The following is a 20,918-nucleotide window of genomic DNA, read 5'->3' as shown; positions in this document are numbered from 1 at the left end:
AGGGGTCCCAGATCTGCTGGGGTGATTTCTGGGTCTATGGGTAGTTTCATGACTCTGCCTGTCATGAGTTCAAATGGGCTGATGCCTGTGGCTTTGGATGGGGTTGCTCGCAAGACTGTCAGAACTGTTGGCAGTGCATCAGTCCACCTGTTTTGATGTTGCATTATTTGTTTGGAGATGCTTTCTTTTATCGAGCGATTTGCCCGTTCCACCATACCTGAGCTTTGCGGCCTGTATGGAACGTGAAATCTTTGTTTGATATGTAGCATTTCACATATGTGTTTCATTATCTGACCTGTGAAGTGTGTTCCTTGGTCAGACTCGATCTGAGTTGGTGTTCCCCAGATTGGCAGGATTTGATTTGCCATTACTCGTGCCACGGTGCGTGCGCTGTTGTCGCGAGTTGGAATTGCTTCTACCCATTTAGAGAATTTATCAATTATGACGAGACAATAGCGATATCCCCTTGGCAGTGGGTAATGGACCAATAAAATCTAGCTGTAAGAATTCCCATGGTCCTTTGGGTGGTTCTGGGCGACACAAGTTTGTACGTCCAGTTCTACCCTGGTTGATGGTGGCACATATGAGACATGTGTTGCACCATCTCTCAATGTCTGATGCCATTTTGGCCACCAGAAGTTTTTCTGTATCAGCTGTTGTGTTTTGGGAGCTGATACATGCATAATCATGGTATAATTTAATCACTGGTTTCTGGAGGGCCTCTGGAATGATGTATTTCCCATCTCTGAGTTTATATTTTGATTTTGTTTCCAGTTTATGGCCCGTGGCAAAATACCAGGATACGTTTTAATTATTGCTCTATGTGAGATTTAGTCCCTATTCTTTTAACAGAACAAGGGTGTTTTTTAGCTTTAACGTGGCTGTTTCTATGAGTTCCTCCTCTATACTGCTTCTATAATGTCCCTGAGAATCCATGTTTCCTCTAAATTCTTATGCCCCACCGGATTTCTACGGTCTCCGGTCTAACAATGGGCATACCGGCCCGTTCTAATTTATGTGTCTATATTGGGTGTGCAAAACTTTCCTCAACACTTCTAATAGGCAAAAGGAACGAACTTACCATAGCAGCTGTAGGCAGAAGGAGAAGATCAAACCTCATATCTTCTGTGGGAATCCAAACTGAGTAGTCGCGTCGGAAAGATGTCACTCGCCTGTGCAGGTAGAGAGATCACGTCGGGTCACCAACTTTGTAAGGCGGGGAACCACCCACTGGTCCAACGACGGTTTCCAGAGGCGTGGCGAAGGATTCTCGCGCGTTCTAATCTTTCCTTTCACATTAGATAATAAGATTTGGATTAATGTATTATTTCATTTTTGTTATTGACCTTTATCTGACTCCATTTAGATAAAACAATAAATATTTGCATAGGTTGTTATTTTACTAATAGTATAATTTTGATGGATGTTTGTCTAGTTATTCTGATTAAGCTCTGGCATTACACTCGTTCATTCGGTTCACACAGTCGCACAAGATCCTAGTATGGGCCCTATAATTAACATACTGGTCAACGGTCATAAGCGAATCAGTATTGGTCGCTGCCAGAGGTTGGACTATATGCTTGCGGCCGCTCTCTGCAAGCTCAACTTTAAACATACTTTATTTAGTCCCCTTAGAGGTGACACTTAATTATTACAATAATTATTTCTAACCACAGATAATGAATAGAATAATATTGAAATAATCAGAGGTTGAGGCTGACCCTATTTAGAGTGATTAGAAATGTTACTCTAAACGGAAATACATATTGTTAGCCTCCACGCTTCTAAGTACACTTAAACTAACGCCAAGTGCTAGTCGTATCTCTAAAATCCTCAGTTGATATTTACTATCTAACTGGGATTTAGGCCGATCTAGCCTGATTTCCAGTCCTTACGGTAACTGCGGATGCAACGTTATTACTTGCAGTGTCAACATTTACCGAGCAACACAGAATAAAATCAAACATAACAATTTATTAACCAGGTAAGAAAATCACAATTCAAAGCCAATTTATAGTTCAATTAAAATATAACATAAATACAAACCAATAGTATTTACATTTAAACAGGAAATATAAACCTTTCATACCTGGTACGAGACTACACACAGTAATCGTGCGGGATATCTGTTTACAGATTCCCTGAATTGTTGGTCAGTTCTCCTTAAATACCCAGATAGAGTAAGCATTATGTAAACATTATTTAGTCATGGAAGTTTGCATTGATTGGTTCTTACAGACCTGTGGGAGGCACCTCGCCTGTATACATCTGTAGTGGGCACGCCTTGTATAGAGTTATGTTTTCTTTAACTTTATTAAAACCTTTTTTTTTTATTATTTGTTCTATTGCTGTGGGAATGGGACCTGTGTACCAGTCGCGATAAACCTTTGTAAAGAAATGAAACATGAACATTTTCTGTCGTTATTTACATGTGATATGACCTTTCTTACACATAATCATCCGGTGTGCTGTAGAATGTTCTGTGTTGAGGATGTAACAGGAAAAGGAGGGGAAGAGGGGTCAGACACTTGTCTGCAGATCCACCATTTGTATGGAGATGTGGTGGTCAAGACCAAGGGTAGCTCTCCGGGGAGCCTACTGTATTCCAGGAAATGTTCTGGTTCTCGAAAGGGGGTTGCGGGGTCGTTAGTCCCCTGCCGTGAGTCCTGGAGGAAAACGTGTTAGGGCCCACATCCTGGCCCACACCCCTCTCGGGCATCCATGCTGTGTTCTCGGGAGGGGGCCGACCTTTTGGTCAGGATCAAGCAAAAGTCTTACATGTTCATATGTGCCCATGTGTATGATGTGGCTCTTTGCGGTAACACAGTAAAAAATGTGGCTCTCGGTCTCTGACTGGTTGGCCACCCCTGGGCTAAGAGGTGAGCTGAAAGGGTTTTCATTTCCTGGTTGTAGGACCACTCTCTGTTTGTCAGCATATGCTGACGAAATAGTAGTAGTTGTAGACCAACAGATCGACAGACTGAATAGTATCTCCAGGGACTATGGCATGATATCCTCGGCCATGATTAACTGGGATAAAAGCGAGGCCCTTCTAGTAGGACGGTGGTCATCTAGCGTTCCCAAACTCCCGGGGGGACTCCTTTGGAGAAAAGAAGGTTTTACATATCTGGGAGTTTACCCTGGAGAAGAGACCTTTGTGCACAAAAACTGAGAAGGGACAGTTTAGAAAATAAAAGGTCGGTTGGATAAATGGAAATGGCTGTTACCTAAGATGTCCTACAGGGGACGCATACTAATTATTAACAACCTGGCAGCGTCCTCCCTTTGGCACAAAGTAACATGCATAGACCCACCTGTGACACTTTTATCAAGAATTCAGTCGATGTTTTTAGACTTTTACTGGGACAAGTTACACTGGGTGCCCCAAAGTGTCTTACTTGCACCTACAGAGCAGAACCACTGCTTTTTGTTTACAGTTTTTACAGAGGTTTTTAAGCGTTTCAATGTCTTTAAGTTGGAAATGTGTGACCAGTACTATTTTAAGATCTTTTGGAAATCTGGGACTTGACAAACCTTTGTTTTTATTGGACACTCGAAAACTGAACACTTTGGGACTACCTGTTTTTTTATCACAATCTTTTTAAAGTGTGGAGACACTTTAAGACAGAGAAAGCCACGGGCACAAATTCTCTACACTGGCTACTTCAGGAGCCCCTCATCTATGGAGCTGTTTTATAAAGCCTGTGTTATGGTCTTTAACAAGAGAAGTCTTAATGGTAGAGTGGACACACCGTCGCACTCTGTCGTCGGGCTGGGGAGGAAGAGCGACCACAGTGGAGAACACTCTACAAGCCACCATTAGCAAAAAAAACTGGAGATATACAATGGAGAATCCTGCACAGAATCATTGCTGTTAATGCATTCATCTCAGTTCTGTGTCCAGAGTCAAGTCACGAGTGTCCCTTCTCTCTCCAAGAGAGACAATTTTTCATGCTTTTACTCAGTGTCCAGACTAAAACCACTTTTTACCCTTTTACAGACTGTTTTTAGCGCTTTTAACAGATCCTTCTCGGTTCAAACTTTTATCCTGGGGGTAAAATACACTCAGAGAAGTCAAGTGGAATGTTAGTTTTTAAACTTTTAGTCAGGCAAAGATGGGCATTTACATCAGCCGGAAAAATACAATTGAACAAAGAGGCAGCATTGATGCAAAATTGGTGACAGCAGCAATGATGAAGTCCAGGATTCTAGTGGACTTTCACTTTTCCAAAAAGAAGGTAAACTTGATAATGTTTGAGAGAATCTGGTGCAATAAAAATGCGCTCTGCTCAGTTTTTAATGATGAACTGCATTTTGCACAGAACATGTCTTAAAAACACCAAACACTCTCTCTCTCTCTCTCTTTCTCTCTCTTTCACACACACATTTACTGAATAAATAATTAGTTTTGTTATGTGAAATTTGTCTGCTTGTTTCTCTTAGTGGATGTGATTTTGGATCCTGATACAGCAAATCCACATCTTTTCCTGTCTGCTGATGGAAAACAAGTGACACATAAAGACACACTGCAGAATCTCCCTGATACACCACAGAGGTTTAATGAATGTACTTGTGTTTTGGGAAAGCAGGGTTTCTCCACAGGGAGATTTTATTATGAGGTGCAGGTGAGCGGGAAAACTGCATGGACATTAGGAGTGATAAGAGCTAATATAAACAAGAACAACAGGATTAAAGCGAATCCCCAGAATGGATTCTGGCTGGTGGAATTTAGGAATAACACTCAGTATAGGGCTCATGCTGATCCTGAAGTCCTCCTCACACTGAGAGAGAAGGTGGAGAAGGTGGGAGTGTTTGTGGATTATGAGGAGGGTCTGGTTTCCTTTTATGATGTGAACTCCAGATCTCATATCTACACTTTCCCTGGTCAGACTTTCACTGAGAAACTCTATCCATACTTCAGTCCTCATAATAATAATGGAGGTACAAATTCAGAACCACTGACCATCACTGCTATTAATGAATAAATAGCTATTTTATGTTCTACCTCACTTATGATTTTTCTTTCTTTTTTTTTCCTTTTTTTTTTGTAGAGCTGACTATAATGTTCAGATACATTTTGAAATAAGAATAAAATATTAAAATACATTCTATTGTGTAGATTGTAAAATTAATTGAGCTTATATGAACATAAGAATATGCTTATTATCTCATTCCAACATTCTGTTAAAACATGTGTTAGTCCACTTATAGGTTTTTCAGTGTTTGTGAGCTGATTTCTGTAAAGCAAACAGACAAAAAGACAGTGCTGTTGCTCCATGTGGAAATGTCTCAAAAAGTGTAAATATGACAATTTATCTTAGTTTACAGTTTCGGCCTCTTTATTTTTCACTTACCTTGACCCTATTTCTTAGCGAATGCTTTAAATATATTTAAAATGTATGAAAATGCTTTAGTGATTGGATGTGCCGAAATGTGTTTTTAAAATTAGCCAAGTTCGTCTGTTTTGTTTATTATGATGTAATTTACAGAAAATAAAGTAATGTGAAACTTTGAAGTCTGTATGTTACAAATTTTAATTGAATGTTGTTAAGACAGATTAGGCTACTGTTATTTATAATACTGTATGTCATTTTATCAATGAAATTGTAAAAACAATATCTCAGTGTATAATCATTTCTGTGTAAACTAGACTATCTCAGGGGCACAAGGCCACATTATTCTGTAAGTGAGTGTGAATGGAAGGACCAAAATGCAAAAAACAATTAAACAATCTTGAATGAGATAATAAACAGGGACAAACAAGGCAGTGAGCAGGAAGGAAATAGCGACCGTCCGAAAACTTCTCAACTCGAAATACTGGTGCAAGAACAAAAATAGGCAGGTTAAACAAAGTCCAAAAATATAGTCCTTAATCAAATACCAGGAAAATAAAGCAATGCAGGGAAGACAAAATTCAGAGCCGGAAAAAGAGTCTATATCCGAGAGCAGGAAGAAACCAAAAAAACAGTCAAAAGATCATGCACAGCAAACAGAGCAATAGGCAGAGCAAAAAATTAAATAAATAAATAGCGATGTGACGTTTGACACAGAGGCTTCGACTGTGCCGGAGATTCATTCATTTTCCCATAACCATGTAGGGTGCCCACCCAATGGCCCAATGATGGAATCCACTGGTGTGGGTGAAGGTATGCTGCGTGTTAGTCCTTCTCGCGTGGCTGTAAAAGATTACTCAAATAGATTGCACTTTGTTACATTAATCCAATTTTAACCTTTAATCTGACTCCAATTTATAATAAAGATTTAACTTGAATATCTGGTTCCCTGGTGGTCTAATGGTTAGGATGCGGCGCTCTCACCGCTACGCCCCGGGTTCGATCCTCGGTCAGGGAACCAACCCCAGCCACTTTTAGTGCTGGTCCCAAGCCCGCATAAATTGGGGAGGGTTGCGTTAGGAAGGGCATCCAGAGTAAAAACGTGCCAAATCAAATATGCGGAGGATCCGCTGTGGCGACCCCTAACGGGAGAAGCCGAAAGAAAGTTTTATCTCTATAAATATCTCTAATTCAAGATGATCACCTTATTGGTTGTACTTCTTTAATTTTAATAGATTATTTTAAGCATTCCGTCCTTTCAATTAATCGTTTATTATGGTCCTGGAGTCGCTTAGAAACTTGTGCTCGGCTAACTATACCTGCTCAAGGAGGCAAATTGGCCAGACAAAATCTTAGTCAGAGGATATAACGGTAAACTAATATTCTTTAAGTAGGCCGCTCAATGCTTGCTCATTCATAAAGAACTATTGATTTAGTTACTTGGTCATAACTTGCTAAGTCAGTGATAGCCGCTACACAAGCTCACGGACACAAACTCGCCAGACTGTCCCTTAGTCAGAGTTACAGTTACTAGTTACAGTTACTAAATACTTCATTCAAAAAGTAACTCAATTACTTTGTTGATTACTTACACCAAAAAGTAATGCGTTACTGTTAAAAGTAACTTTTCAGTTACTTTTTTAAACAGCGTGGTGACCTTAAATTCTTATTGGCCTGTAATTCTAAGTGCAGTAAATTACCCATCAAACTATCAAATTGTAACAAAAAAGCTCTGGATTCTTGAAAGATTTTTTCCCCACACTCCTGTATTATGTGGAATAATGAACATGTATTATTTGGTAAAAAATACATTTTTTCCTCAATGAGTGGAGGGCTCAAAATATCAATTTAGTTTCTGATCTGTTCAATGCTCAACCTTTTTTTATTTTCTGATTTTATGCCTTTGAAAAGCCACAGTTTCAATTAGAGATTTTAATAAAGTGATCAAAAGTATCCCTGCTGGCATACAAAAGAAAATCTTATTAAAGTGCATTTAAATTACAGCCAGTTAAATAATCATATTCCTACACTTGCAATTACTGGTGTTAAGGTATCAGAATTATTTTTATAACTTCTTTATTATAAAAGCACTTTTTTCCCCTCCCCAAAGCACAATATAAATGGAGTATTAGATATAGCAGAAAAGGTCAGGAGACCCATTAATTTTGGACCAGGAGATGACCTAAAATGAGGTTGGAAACTGGAAGTGGGAGTTTGCTTGGAAGACCCACACCTTGATTGTTTTGCTCTGCTGTTTCTTGTTTTGTGATAACCAGTGATTAAACAGATGATAACTACAGCCGTCCTAGTTTGCTTTGTCCTGTTTTAACATTTCGATTGACATTTCAATGTCCCTCCTGTAAAGCCTCACATTAGCCCAGTTATCTTTTGAAAAAGAAGCCTTCTCATCGCATTCCATAGCCTTTACACTTATATGTATATCATTATTGATTTTTAATAAAAACTCATTTTTTCACTGGTCAGACTTTCACTAAGAAAATCTATCTATACTTCAGTCCTTGTTTAAATGATGGAGGAAAAATTCAGCACCACCAATTATTACTCCTGTATTTAATACTGATCTTTTTTGCCTTGCATGTTCTAAACACATAAAATGGCAAAAATAAAAATAAATATTTTAGTTTAGCTGAAGTGCTGCACAGTTTAATAGCTATCATTTAATCCTACACTGTGATTTTTTAAATTGTAGAATTTTTTCATTACAAAGTAAATATAAATAATGTTATTAATTAATTATTTAATTACTGCAAAAGTTTTTTTTATAATATTTAAAATTATTAATCATTTACATTAAATGTATTAATTTCAGCTGCTAATGTCTGTGTAAATACAAACAAGCCTGTGCTTCTCCTGAAAAATTAAATCAAACAAAAATTCAAGCACATTTCTCTTCTATTTAGAAATATAAATATCAGGATTATTCTTTTCTATCAAAAAGAAGAAATCAATCAATAATGAAATCTGTATCTGCCGGTACAAAGGTAACAGCAGATCATTACCTTTGTACGGGCAGATACAGAATTTATTATTGATTTTCTTCTTTTTTTTTTAAAAGAACAAAATCCTGGTATTTTTATTTCTAAATATAACGAAAAAGAAAAGAAAAGAAAACATATTCCTTTATAGGAGGGCGTAGAGGGAACCTCATTAATATTCATGAGGAAACAAAGAGATAGAGAGAGAGAAAGAAAATAAAAACATTTACCTGCTTCATCGATTTTAAAAAGGCCTTTGACTCCATTTGGCATCACGTTTTATTTTACAAAATGTTGGCGAGTGGTGTATGGGTAAATCATACACTATATTACCAAAAGTATTCACTCTTCCACCCAAATTATTGAATTCATGTGTTCCAATCCCTTCCATAGTTACAGGTGTATAAAATCAAGCACCTGGGCATGCAGACCGCTTCTACAAACATGTGTGAAAGAATAGGTCGCTCTCAGGAGCTCAGTAAATTCCAGCGTGGTACCGTGATAGGTTGCGACCTGTGCAAGTCCAGTCATGAACTTTCCTCGCTGCTAAATATTCCATAGTCAAATGTTAGTGGTCTTATAACAAAGTGGAAGCTTTTGGGAAGGACAGTAACTCAGCCATGAAGTGTTAGGCTACGTAAAATCACAGAGCAGGTCAGCAGATGCTGAGACACACAGTGCACAGAGGTCACCATTTTTCTGCAGAGTAAATACCTCCAAACCTCCAAACTTCATGTGGCCTTCAGATTAGTTCAAGAACAGTGTGTAGCAAGCTTCATGGAATGGGTTTTCATGGTTGAGCAGCTGCATCCAAGCCTTACATCACCATGCAATGCAAAGCATCGGATGCAGTGGTGTAAAGCACACCGCCACTGGACTCTAGAGCAGCGGAGACGTGTTCTCTGGAGTGACGAATCACGCTTTACTGTCTGGTAATCCGATGGACAAGCCTGGCTTTCGGCTGCAGAGAGAACGGTACTTGTCTGACTGCATTGTGCCAAGTGTAAAGTTTGGTGGAGAAGGGATTATGATGTGGGGGTTGTTTTTCAAGGGTTGGGCTTGACCCCCTTTAATTCCAGGAACTCTTAATGCTTTAGCATACCAAGACATTTTGGACAATTTCATGCTCCCAACAGTTTGGGGACAGTCCATTCCTGTTCCAACATGACTGTGCACCAGTGCAAAAAGCAAGGTCCATACAGACATTGATGATTAATTTTGGTGTGGAAGAACTTGACTGGACAGCACAGAGTCCTGACCTCAACCCAATAGAACACCGTTGGGATGAATTAGAGCAGAAATTGTGATCCAAGCCTTCTCGTTCTTCATCAATGTCTGACCTTATAAATACGATTCTGGAAGAATGGTCAAAGTCCTATTAACACACCCCTAAACCTTGTGGAAAGCCTTGTGGAAAGCCTTCCCAGAAGTGTTAAAGCTGTTCTAGCTGCAAAGGATGGAGAAAACATCATATTAAACCATATGGATTAAGAATCAGAAGCTACTCAAGGCAGATGAGTGAATACTTTTGGCAATATAGTGTATGATCTCATCAAACCCATGTACACAGGGAACAAGTGCAGAATCAGAATTAGAGATAAACAAACTGATTTGTGGTGTGAGACAGGGCTGCTGTTTAGGTCCCACACTATTCAACATCTACATTAAAGCAAATTGAAGCTAAAATCTAATTGGATAGAAAGTCTAATATAAACAGACACTCCTAGAAGCAGCACAACCAAGAGTAAAGCTAAAAACGAAGAAAATAGACTATTGATAATAATTTAATATATGTTCATGAACCAAAATATATTAAAACATAAGTCAGTAATCATTGTTTTTGTTCAAAATAAAAATTCATTATCATGAAAACTAGAGAACTGTATCATTTTGAGCTGAGAAAAGAGAGAAACATTTAATTTGAATATTTTAAATTTGAACCAGTTCTAACCACCAAATGCTTTTAAGTTTGAAGGAGAAAAATGTGAACAAAGAAAAAACCTGGTCATGATCCAAAACATACATTAATAATAATAATAATAATAATAATAATAATAATAATAATAATAATAATAACAAAGTAAAGCACTTCATAAGGAAAAGAAAGCAGTTCTACTAATTATAGACACCGAACACCAGTATAAAATCACCATGTCAGTGAATAAAACACAGTCATTTTGAATTTTAATTGCAAAATAATACTTTGATGATACACAGTAAAATCAGCAGTGTTAAATAGCAGTGTTATTCTATATTTACTCTTAAGGTGTTAACTCAACAACAAATAGTGAAAGATGCCCCCTAGTGTTGGTGAAGATTATCAGAGTTAATTTCTGCATCGTTAACTTTACTCTGTTAAGCCCTCAATCTACCCCTGTGAAGACTCTGATCAGGACAGGAGTTTTCTGGTTGCCATTTTCTTTCAACTCTAAACGACAGGTAAAGTCTATTAAGTAACATACTAAAACACAATTTTAATAATTTATGTGAATAAAATTGCTAATAATACTGAATAACTTTGTGGCAAGTTAAATATGGACTTAGCGATGGTTTTCCCATCGAAAGGAAAAAAACACCCGCTATTTTTTTCTTTTTTATCTTTCTTAGTGTTATCGGTATTATAGTTTTATGTTATTGCTGTTAGACACACACTTAGCTGACATGAGCAGAGCGGTAAATATTAGTGCTAGTACAAACTTCAACCTGTTTGTAAGAAGTACAGTCTTTAAATGCTGTATAAAAATGTGCTTTATATACATTGAATGGCAAAGCACATATATTGCACAATTAACGTATTATTATTATTATTATTATTATTATTATTATTATTATTATTATCGCTGTTTTAAATTATCTATTTTAGGCAAGTTGGATCAGAAACTGTATGGCATCATTAACGTTAGGTGAAAAGTGAAACATTATGAAGATTATGAAGCACTGTATGTTTTACTGTTTGCTAACTTTTATGACCAATTTTTAGACCTAATCACAAATACTGAGGTGACTGTGCAAACTATTGCAACAGAATGTCTGTACTTATTTATATTTTGGGCATGAAACCTTTTTACACTGTAATCTGTGTAATACTCTGTCACTTCTTTCAGAGCATGCGGTTAAGGTGAAACTTGGGGATAACTGAGCTAAGCCTGGAGGAATTTTAGTCTGCTGGTAAATATATATGTACAGTGGAACCTCGGGTTATGAATTTAATTCGTTCCGGTACTTCATTCGTAACCTGAAAAGTTCGTATCCCGATACAAATTTCCCCATAATAATGAACAGAAACTTCGGTAATTCGTTCTGGACAACCAAAATATTACTTAAATAAAAATAAAGCCAATATTCACTAATATTATTTACTTTTAACATGTTATATTAAAATCATACCACATAAAAACTTACAAAAGAGGAAAACATCTTTACCGGGTACTTTCCCTTTGAGAAGACTCGCTGCAGGAGACGACGTTCGTAGAAGGGGGAGGAGGGAGAGTTATTGTTTGAAGGAGAATCTTATTATATTATATTATTATATATTATTATATATTATATTATAGAATATTAAAGACAGTGTTATTAACACGAACGCTGAGACAATTGTTGCATTAATGGGAAAATGAGAGCTGTTTCTTTAAGGCTACTATCAGTTGGTATTGAAGTCCAGAGTGAAATTCATTATGGGTATTGTACTGGAAAAGACTGTAACCCTGCTAATCTATCTTCATAAAACAAGTAAAGTGGTTATGCATCGCTAATGTTGTCCATCTCATCATTCCACGAGCATCAACTAACGAGTTGTTACGCTGCCGGAAAAGTTCAAGCGGATAAGTAACACGATGCTCGCTAGGGACACAGGACGCTAACTGATGTGACGAGCTGCGTGGATAGAGCAAAAACAACCAACTTGCCTGTGATTTTTTGGTGCGAGACGTTCGTATCCCGATATATTGTTCGTAACCAGGGGCAAAAATGTTGATGAACTGCATTCGTGAATCTGAATTATTAAATGACCGAGGTTCCACTGTATATGTATTTTCACTGTTATTTTAGGAATATTATTATTTTTAGACTCTGAAGCTAAAAAAGGTGGGTATAATTTTTTATACTTTTACATTTTGGGGGAAAAAAGAAAAAAGTCTGTTAACTCATAAATTAACTTTAAAAAATTAACATGAATTTGATATTTCTATGATTGAAGTTGATTTATAAAACTTAAAATTTTTAAGACTGGTTTACATTTTTTATTATAATCTTTAAGTTGTGGAATCCATTCTTGTACAGAAACCTGGTGAGGAGCGTATAATAGTCTTTGGGGAAGAAACCAGTCGGAAAAGGGTTAAAATGTTGGCAGCTGACATGGAGGAAATGAATGGGTAATCTTCATAATCGATTTGAAGATACATCTCTGCAGTACATCACCACCAAGGCAGGTGAAAGAAAAATATGCCAGAGGAATATGACTTTGTTCCCTCAACTCAGTGACCCTTTTTCCAAAATCTCACATACCCATGCTACAGGTGGTGTATTTTGCTATTGAATTTAAATACTTTTCATCTGTATTTTCTCTTTCTACAGAACATTATTATGATGTTGAAAGTGGTACTTGGTACTTAGCATGCAGAATCAAATCTATACAAAGTTTCTTAGCTAAGAACGACGTGCATCATTTTTTAAGGTACAGGAAGAAATTCTAAAATTTCCTACCTTTTTTGTTTTTTTATATTGCTCATTCTGCCATCTTTCACAGGAGTTCTGTTGCAAAGTTGCCTTTTTTAAGGATTATTTTATTTATCATTCTTAAAGCAGTGTTGAAGCTTTTAAAATGTTTTGTTGTTTATCAGGACAAGGAACGTCTGCTTACGCGGGGTCTGGTGGACCAACTATAAGAAGGCAGTCAGAGTTTAATCCAAAGACCATCTTGGTGAGGATCAATGCAAGGAAGCGAGTGCATTCATGAGCCATTCTTCTGATGTGGACGCCATCAAGAAGAAAATGAAATTGACATTCAACTTTCACCGCAACATGGTTCTTGACCCTATGCAGTCAAGTGATATATTGACAATCTTTCCACAATTTAAAGACATTAAAAGCTTGGTAAAGTGTTTATAATCAAACTTTTAACAATTTAACAATATAATAAAATGTAAGTTTATTTAATGCCTACATGGGTAATGATTGTCTACTTCTTCTTCTTCTTCTTCTTTCGGCTGCTCCCATTAGGGGTCGCCAAAGCGGATCATCCGTCTCCATACCACCCTGTCCTCTACATCTGCCTCTTTCACACCAACTACCTGCATTTCTTCCCTCACCACATCCATAAACCTCCTCCTTGGACCATTCTTCTACCAATATAATTCATGTCCCTCCTCTGCACATGTCCAAACCATCTCAATCTCGCCTCCCTCACCTTGTCACCAAAACATCCTACATGCGCTGTCCCTCTTATAAACTCATTTCTAATCCTGTCCATCCTCGTCACTCCCAACGAAAACCTTAACATCTTCAGCTCTGCTACCTCCAGCTCCACCTCCTGCCTTTTACTCAATGCCACTGTCTCTAATCCATACAACATCGCAGGTCTCACCACAGTCCTATAAACTTTCCCTTTCATTCTTGCAGATACCTTTCTATCACAAATCACTCCTGCCACTCTTCTCCACCCACTCCACCCTGCCTGCACTCTTTTCTTCACTTCTCTAACACACTCTCCATTACTTTGCACTGTTGACCCCAGGTACCTGAACTCCTCCACCTTCTCCACCTCTTCTCCCTGCAACCGCATCACTCCACTGCCCTCCCTCTCATTTAAACACATGTACTCTGTCTTACTCCTACTGACTCTCATTCCCCTTCTCTTCAGCACATATCTCCACCTCTCCAGGCTCTTCTCAACCTGCTCCCTACTCTCACCACAAATTACAATATCATCTGCAAACATCATAGTCCAGGGAGACTCCTGTTTGACCTTGTCCGTCAACCTGTTCATTACCACTGCAAACAGGAAAGGGCTCAGGGCCGATCCTTGATGCAGTCCAACCTTCACCCTGAACCAGTCTGTCGTTCCTACTGCACACTTCACTGCTGTCACACAGTCCTCATACATGTCCTGCACCCTCACATACTTCTCTGGCACACCAGACTGTTCTAGAAGTTCACTTCCAGAACAGAAATTTACAGATAATGTACTCACCCCCTTATCATCCAAGATGTTCATGTCTTTCTTTCTTCAGTAGTAACGAAATAGTTTTTTGAGGAAAACATTTCAGAGTTTCTGTCCATATAGTGGACTTCTATGCAGTTTAATGGCAGCTTCACAGGGCTCTAAACGATCCCAGCCGAGGAAGAAGGGTCTTTTATCTAGCTAAACAATCTGTTATTTTTTTAAATATTTGACAATCTATATACTTTTTAACCTCTATGCTAGACAAGATGAGCATTTAATGTCTACTATATGGACAGAAATTCTGAAATGTTTTAGTCAAAAAACAATTTCTTTATGAAAGAAAGACATGAACATCTTGGATGACAAAAGGGATAAGTAAATTATCTGTAGATAATTTTTGTTCTGGATGTGAATATCTCCTTTAAGGATTATTTTATTTATCATTCTTAAAGCAGTGTTGAAGCTTTTAAAATGTTTTGTTGTTTATCAGGACAAGGAACGTCTGCTTACGTGGGGTCTGGTGGACCAACTATTAGAAGGCAGTCAGAGTTTAATCCAGAGACCATCTTGGTGAGGATGAATGCAAGGAAGCGATTGCATTCATGAGCCATTCTTCTGATGTGGACGCCATCAAGAAGAAAATTAAATTGACATTCAACTTTCACCGCAACATGGTTCTTGACCCTATGCAGTCAAGTGATATATTGACAATCTTTCCATGATTCAAAGACATTAAAAGCTTGGTAAAGTGTTTATAATCAAACTTTTAACAATTTAACAATATAATAAAATGTAAGTTTATTTAATGCCTACATGGGTAATGATTGTCTTCTTCTTCTTCTTTCGGCTGCTCCCATTAGTGGTCACCACAGCGGATCATCCATCTCCATACCACCCTGTCCTCTACATCTGCCTCTTTCACACCAACTACCTGCATGTCTTCCTCACCACATCCATGAACCTCCTCCTTGGCCTTCCTCTTTCCTCCTACCTGGTGGCTCCATCTTCAGCATTCTTCTACCAGTATAATTCATGTCCCTCCTCTGCACATGTCCAAACCATCTCAATCTCGCCTCCCTCACCTTGTCACCAAAACATCCTACATGCGCTGTCCCTCTAATAAACTCATTTCTAATCTTGTCCATCCTCGTCACTCCCAACGAAAACCTTAACATCTTCAGCTCTGCTACCTCCAGCTCCACCTCCTGTCTTTTACTCAATGCCACTGTCTCTAATCCATACAACATCGCAGGTCTCACCACAGTCCTATAAACTTTCCTTTCATTCTTGCAGATACCCTACTATCACAAATCACTCCTGTCACTCTTCTCCACCCACTCCACCCTGCCTGCACTCTTTTCTTCACTTCTAACACACTCTCCATTACTTTGCACTGTTGACCCCAGGTACCTGAACTCCTCCACCTTCTCCACCTCTTCTCCCTGCAACCGCATCACCCACTGCCCTCCCTCTCATTCACACACATGTACTCTGTCTTACTCCTACTGACTCTCATTCCCTTCTCTCCAGTGCATATCTCCACCTCTCCAGGCTCTTCTCAACCTGCTCCCTACTCTCACCACAAATCACAATATCATCCGCAAACATCATAGTCCAGGGAGACTCCTGTTTGACCTTGTCCGTCAACCTGTCCATCACCACTGCAAACAGGAAAGGGCTCAGGGCCGATCCTTGATGCAGTCCAACCTTCACCCTGAACCAGTCTGTTGTTCCTACTGCACACTTCACTGCTGTCACACTGTCCTCATACATGTCCTGCACCACCCTCACATACTTCTCTGACACACCTGACTTCTCATACAATACCACAACTCCTCTCTTGGCACTCTGTCGACGCTTTCTAAATCCACAAATACACAATGCAATTCCTTCTGTCCTTCTCTATACTTCTCCATCAACATCCTCAAAGCAAATAAGGCATCTGTGGTACTCTTCCTTGGCATGAAACCATACTGTCACAGATGGTCACCTCTTCTCTCAGCCTGGCTTCCACTACTCTTTCCCATAACTTCATGGTGTGACTGATCAACTTAATTCTGTAGTTACTGCAGGTCTGCTTTAAATGCTTAAAGATCGGTACCAGCACACTCCTTCTCCATTCCTCAGGCATCTTCTCACCTTCCAAAATCCTGTTAAACAATCTGGTTAAAACCCACTGCCATCTCTCCTAAACATCTCCACGCTTCTACCGGTATGTCATCTGGTCCAACCGACTTTCCACTCTTCATCCTCTTAATCGCTGCTCACTTCCTCCTTACTAATCCTATCTACATCCTGCTTCACCAACTCCACATCATCCAACCTTCTCTCTCTGATTTTCCTCATTCATCAGCTGCTCAAAATACTCCTCCACCTTCTCAACACACTCTCCTCACTAGTCAACACATTTCCTCTCCATCCTTTATTGCTCTAACTTGCAGTACATCCTTCCCAGCTCGGTCCTCTGCCTGGCCAATCAGTATAAATCCTTTTCTCCTTCCTTAGTGTCCAACCTCTCATACAGCTCCTCATATGCCTTTTCCTTGGCTTTCGCCACATCCTCTTTACCTGCTGCCGCATCTCCTTGTACTCCTGCCTACTTTTCTCATCACTCTGTCTATCCCACTTCTGTTTTGCCAACCTCTTTCTCCTTATGCTCTCCTGCACTTCCTCATTCCACCACCACGTCTCCTTGTCTTCCTTTTTATTTCCAGATGTCACACCAAGTACTTTTCTAGCTGTCTCCCTCATCACTCCTGCAGTAGTTTCCCAATCACCCAACACCTCTTCACCACCACCGAGCCTCTGTCTGACCTCTTCCTGAACCTCACACTACACTCTTCCTCCTTCAGTTTCCACCATCTTATCCTTCTTTCAGTCCTCATTCTCATCCCCTTCTCCCCTGCCAACACCTTACAGGCTCCAATCTCCTTCAGGTTGCATTTCCTACATAGAACATTGTCCACCTGTGTGCACCTTCCTCCACTCTTATAAGTCACCCTATGATCCTCCTTCTTCTTAAAATAAGTGTTCACCACTGCCATTTCCATCCTTTTAGCAAAATCTACCACCATCTGCCCTTCCACATTCCTCTCCTTAAAACCATACCTACCCATCACCTCCTCATCACCTCTGTTCCCTTCACCTACATGCCCATTAAAGTATGCCCCAATCACCAATCGTTCTTTCCTAGGTACACCATCTAAAACTTCATCTAATTCACTCCAGAATTTTTCCTTCTCTTCCATCTCACAGCCGACTTGTGGAGCATAAGCACTGATGACATTTATCATCATCCCTTCAATTTCCAGCTTCACGATCATCACTCTATCAGAAACTCTCTTCACCTCCACTACACTCTTACTGTACTCTTCCTTCAGAATCAATGGGTAATGATTGTCTGATACTTAGAAAAAATATATTGTCATTCTTCTCTGCCCCTTCTTAGATTGAGCAAGAATTTGTTGGAGACAAGTTTGGAGAAGGAGTGTCAGGCAAGCTACTGGAGAAGTGGACCACCGCATTCAAGAGAAAAGTGATTCAGCAGTGCAAAAAGCTTCCAGGCACCAGTGATTTGGAAGAACTACTGCTAGCAGCTGAATCTCCTACTGGTGACTCAGAAGAGGGTGTTAATTTTGTTAAGTTGTTGTAAATATAAATATTAATAATATAAATATTATTGAACAAATTATCTAAGGAACTTAAAAGAGAAGTTCACTTCCAGAACAGAAATTTACAGATAATGTACTCACCCCCTTATCATCCAAGATGTTCATGTCTTTCTTTCTTCAGTAGTAACGAAATAGTTTTTTGAGGAAAACATTTCAGAGTTTCTGTCCATATAGTGGACTTCTATGCAGTTTAATGGCAGCTTCACAGGGCTCTAAACGATCCCAGCCAAGGAAGAAGGGTCTTTTATCTAGCTAAACAATCTGTTATTTTTTTTAATATTTGACAATTTATATACTTTTTTAACCTATATGCTAGACAAGATGAGCATTTGAAGTCTACTATATGGACAGAAATTCTGAAATGTTTTAGTCAAAAAACAATTTCTTTATGAAAGAAAGACATGAACATCTTGGATGACAAAAGGGATAAGTAAATTATCTGTAGATAATTTTTGTTCTGGATGTGAATATCTCCTTTAAGGGTGAAAGATTTAGTCCCCATACATTTTTAATGTTCTTTGTGTTTATACAGGTTGGGATAGTGACCTCTCGTCTATAATACTTCTGTTGCATCTGATCCCACCTTCTGCCCAAGGCCAGAAAAGACCAGGAAAGGTGTCTGCCTCTCAAGCAGAGAAGCACCTTGTTGTCTTCAAAAAGGTTTGTTTGTCTGTTTGTTAGGGTTTTTTTCTGTTTTAGATTTTAACATATCTGTGATGGGTTTCTTTAATTTGCTTGGTTTTCTCAGAGTGGAACAAACATTGAGAAACAATTATCGAGAAATCACATTCTTAAGCAGCATGCAATTCCATGCAAGTCAACCTGTTCTCTCGATAAATGTTGGCAAAGTGAGAGAGTCCTCGTGTTGCTGAGGTTAGAGCAAGGCTGCTTAGCTAGGTGCCTTAGATTTCTCTGCCCTCAGTGTTTTTCAAGTGTTTTTTTTCTTTGTCAGGCTGAGTTACTTGGTTCAAAATTGCTTCTTAGGCACTTCAGATTAGTTCATGGTTTTGTTCCTGGAAAGAGTCTTCACCTCAAATGTGGGCAGGATGTAGTTCTGTGTCACATTGGATAACCTTGGCTTACACAGCTTATTAGGGTTTGTGGAGTCTTTTGGGGCTCAATGTTGCTGTCGTTTCTGTGTTCTTGAGAAAGATCGCTTTCAGTTTGTGTTTTCCGACAATAACCCTGAGGATGTACTAAGAAAAACTGTAGATGTCACTTTTCGGGCTACGTCACTTTTGACACTGAACTCCCACAGCACAGTGCACTTTATATTTTATACCATACCATACCGCACACAGACACTTTACACCACACCATACCGCACACGGACAGTTTATGGACACTTTACACCACACCATAACGCACACGGACACTTTATAGACAATCAAAAACCACCCTTAAATTGTTTACTATTGTTTACTGTTTTACTGCTTACTGCCATAAGCATATTTTGTATATACATCTTTTTCTCTCACATATATATTTATATATTCTTATATTTTATATAGTTTTTATAATTTATTTATCTGCCTTCTTTTTCTTTGTTTTATTTTTTCACCCCATTCTATTCCCTCAAGCCGGACCATCGTAAAAAGCATTTCACTGCATGTCGTTCCCTGTTTGTATGTGTATGTGACAAATAAAATTTGATTTGATTTGAGATGCATGCTCTGCACTGTAAAAGGTTACAAGATGACTCTCCACTACCTCATTTTTATGGCACCAATAACACTGGTATCTTTTGCTTTTACTTCTGCAGATTGTTAGCCTAACATCAGCCTAACTGAAGGCATGACCATTTATCTTAAACATTTAATAATTGAACATCACCAGCTATTCAAAAAATTATTTTCAGAAAAAAATCTGTTGCCAAAGCATCACATAATCATACAATATCCACAGTGTATAAGAAAAATTGGACCAATTCTGCAACATGTGGTGTATGCGTTACAAAGGTAAACACAAATTCTTTAAAACACAATTAAAAGCTTAAAAAAACATCACCAAAATGCACCAGAGTTGTATGGTAATGCACTGGGACTGCACTTTTAGCCTGTACAGATTGACTCTTGGTCCAGGGAAGGAACTCAGTGGAACTCAGTGGACTTATATGTAGCATTGACATGGCTTCCAAACTAGGAGTGGAAATATCAGAACTTGTCTATTAGGTAAAGTGGATCAAACATCACGGTACAGAGCAATCACCCTGACTTTATTATCTGTACAGAAGTAGCATGTGAGATGCCAGCATTTTTCTAAGATCATTGTAAGAAAAAAACCTTGGAGTTGACTTTGCATTGTAGCAGAGAAAATTAGTCAAACCACAGAGTGAAATATTGACACGAGAGTTATTTGAACACCAAATGGATTTTAAAATTGTACTCACTGAGTGGGATTTTTTACTAATAAAGATAAAAATAAACTCTAGAAAATTTAAATATTAACACTAATTGGTGTTAATTTTCCCTTAGTGTTGGCAAAATGTAACAAAAATCAGAGTCATGTCCCTCGGTGTTAAATTGTGGTGACACTATTAAGAGTTAATTTCCTTTAGTGTTAAATGGTAGTACCTCTATTCACTGATGAGCATCGTAAACTTTTACTCCAAACAGAATAAATTTTACACTGTTGAGTCATTTTATCTTCTGAGTGGGACCAAATACACTCTGGTCCAGTGTTAAATTTAACTCTTAAAGGGTTATTTTAACACTGCAAAATTCACTGTAGCAGTATAGATTTACTGTCCCCTAAAAAA

The 20,918-nt window shown here is 38.6% G+C and overlaps 1 protein-coding gene across 1 annotated transcript in view; it reads left to right on the top strand.

The window, feature by feature from the left end:
• The window catches only part of LOC124387527 (butyrophilin subfamily 2 member A2-like), a 35,340-nt gene extending 29,786 nt beyond the window's left edge, over window positions 1–5,554 (top strand). Inside the window, 1 exon segment of the mRNA XM_046851937.1 lies at window positions 4,444–5,554. Coding sequence (XP_046707893.1) covers window positions 4,444–4,985 — 542 coding nt within the window. The 3' untranslated portion in view covers window positions 4,986–5,554.
• Window positions 5,555–20,918: the final 15,364 nt, after the last annotated feature.

This window comes from Silurus meridionalis, chromosome 6 (genome assembly GCF_014805685.1).
Source record: "Silurus meridionalis isolate SWU-2019-XX chromosome 6, ASM1480568v1, whole genome shotgun sequence".
In the NCBI taxonomy this organism is placed as follows: domain Eukaryota; kingdom Metazoa; phylum Chordata; class Actinopteri; order Siluriformes; family Siluridae; genus Silurus; species Silurus meridionalis.
This window is presented reverse-complemented; position numbering and strand designations above follow the sequence as displayed.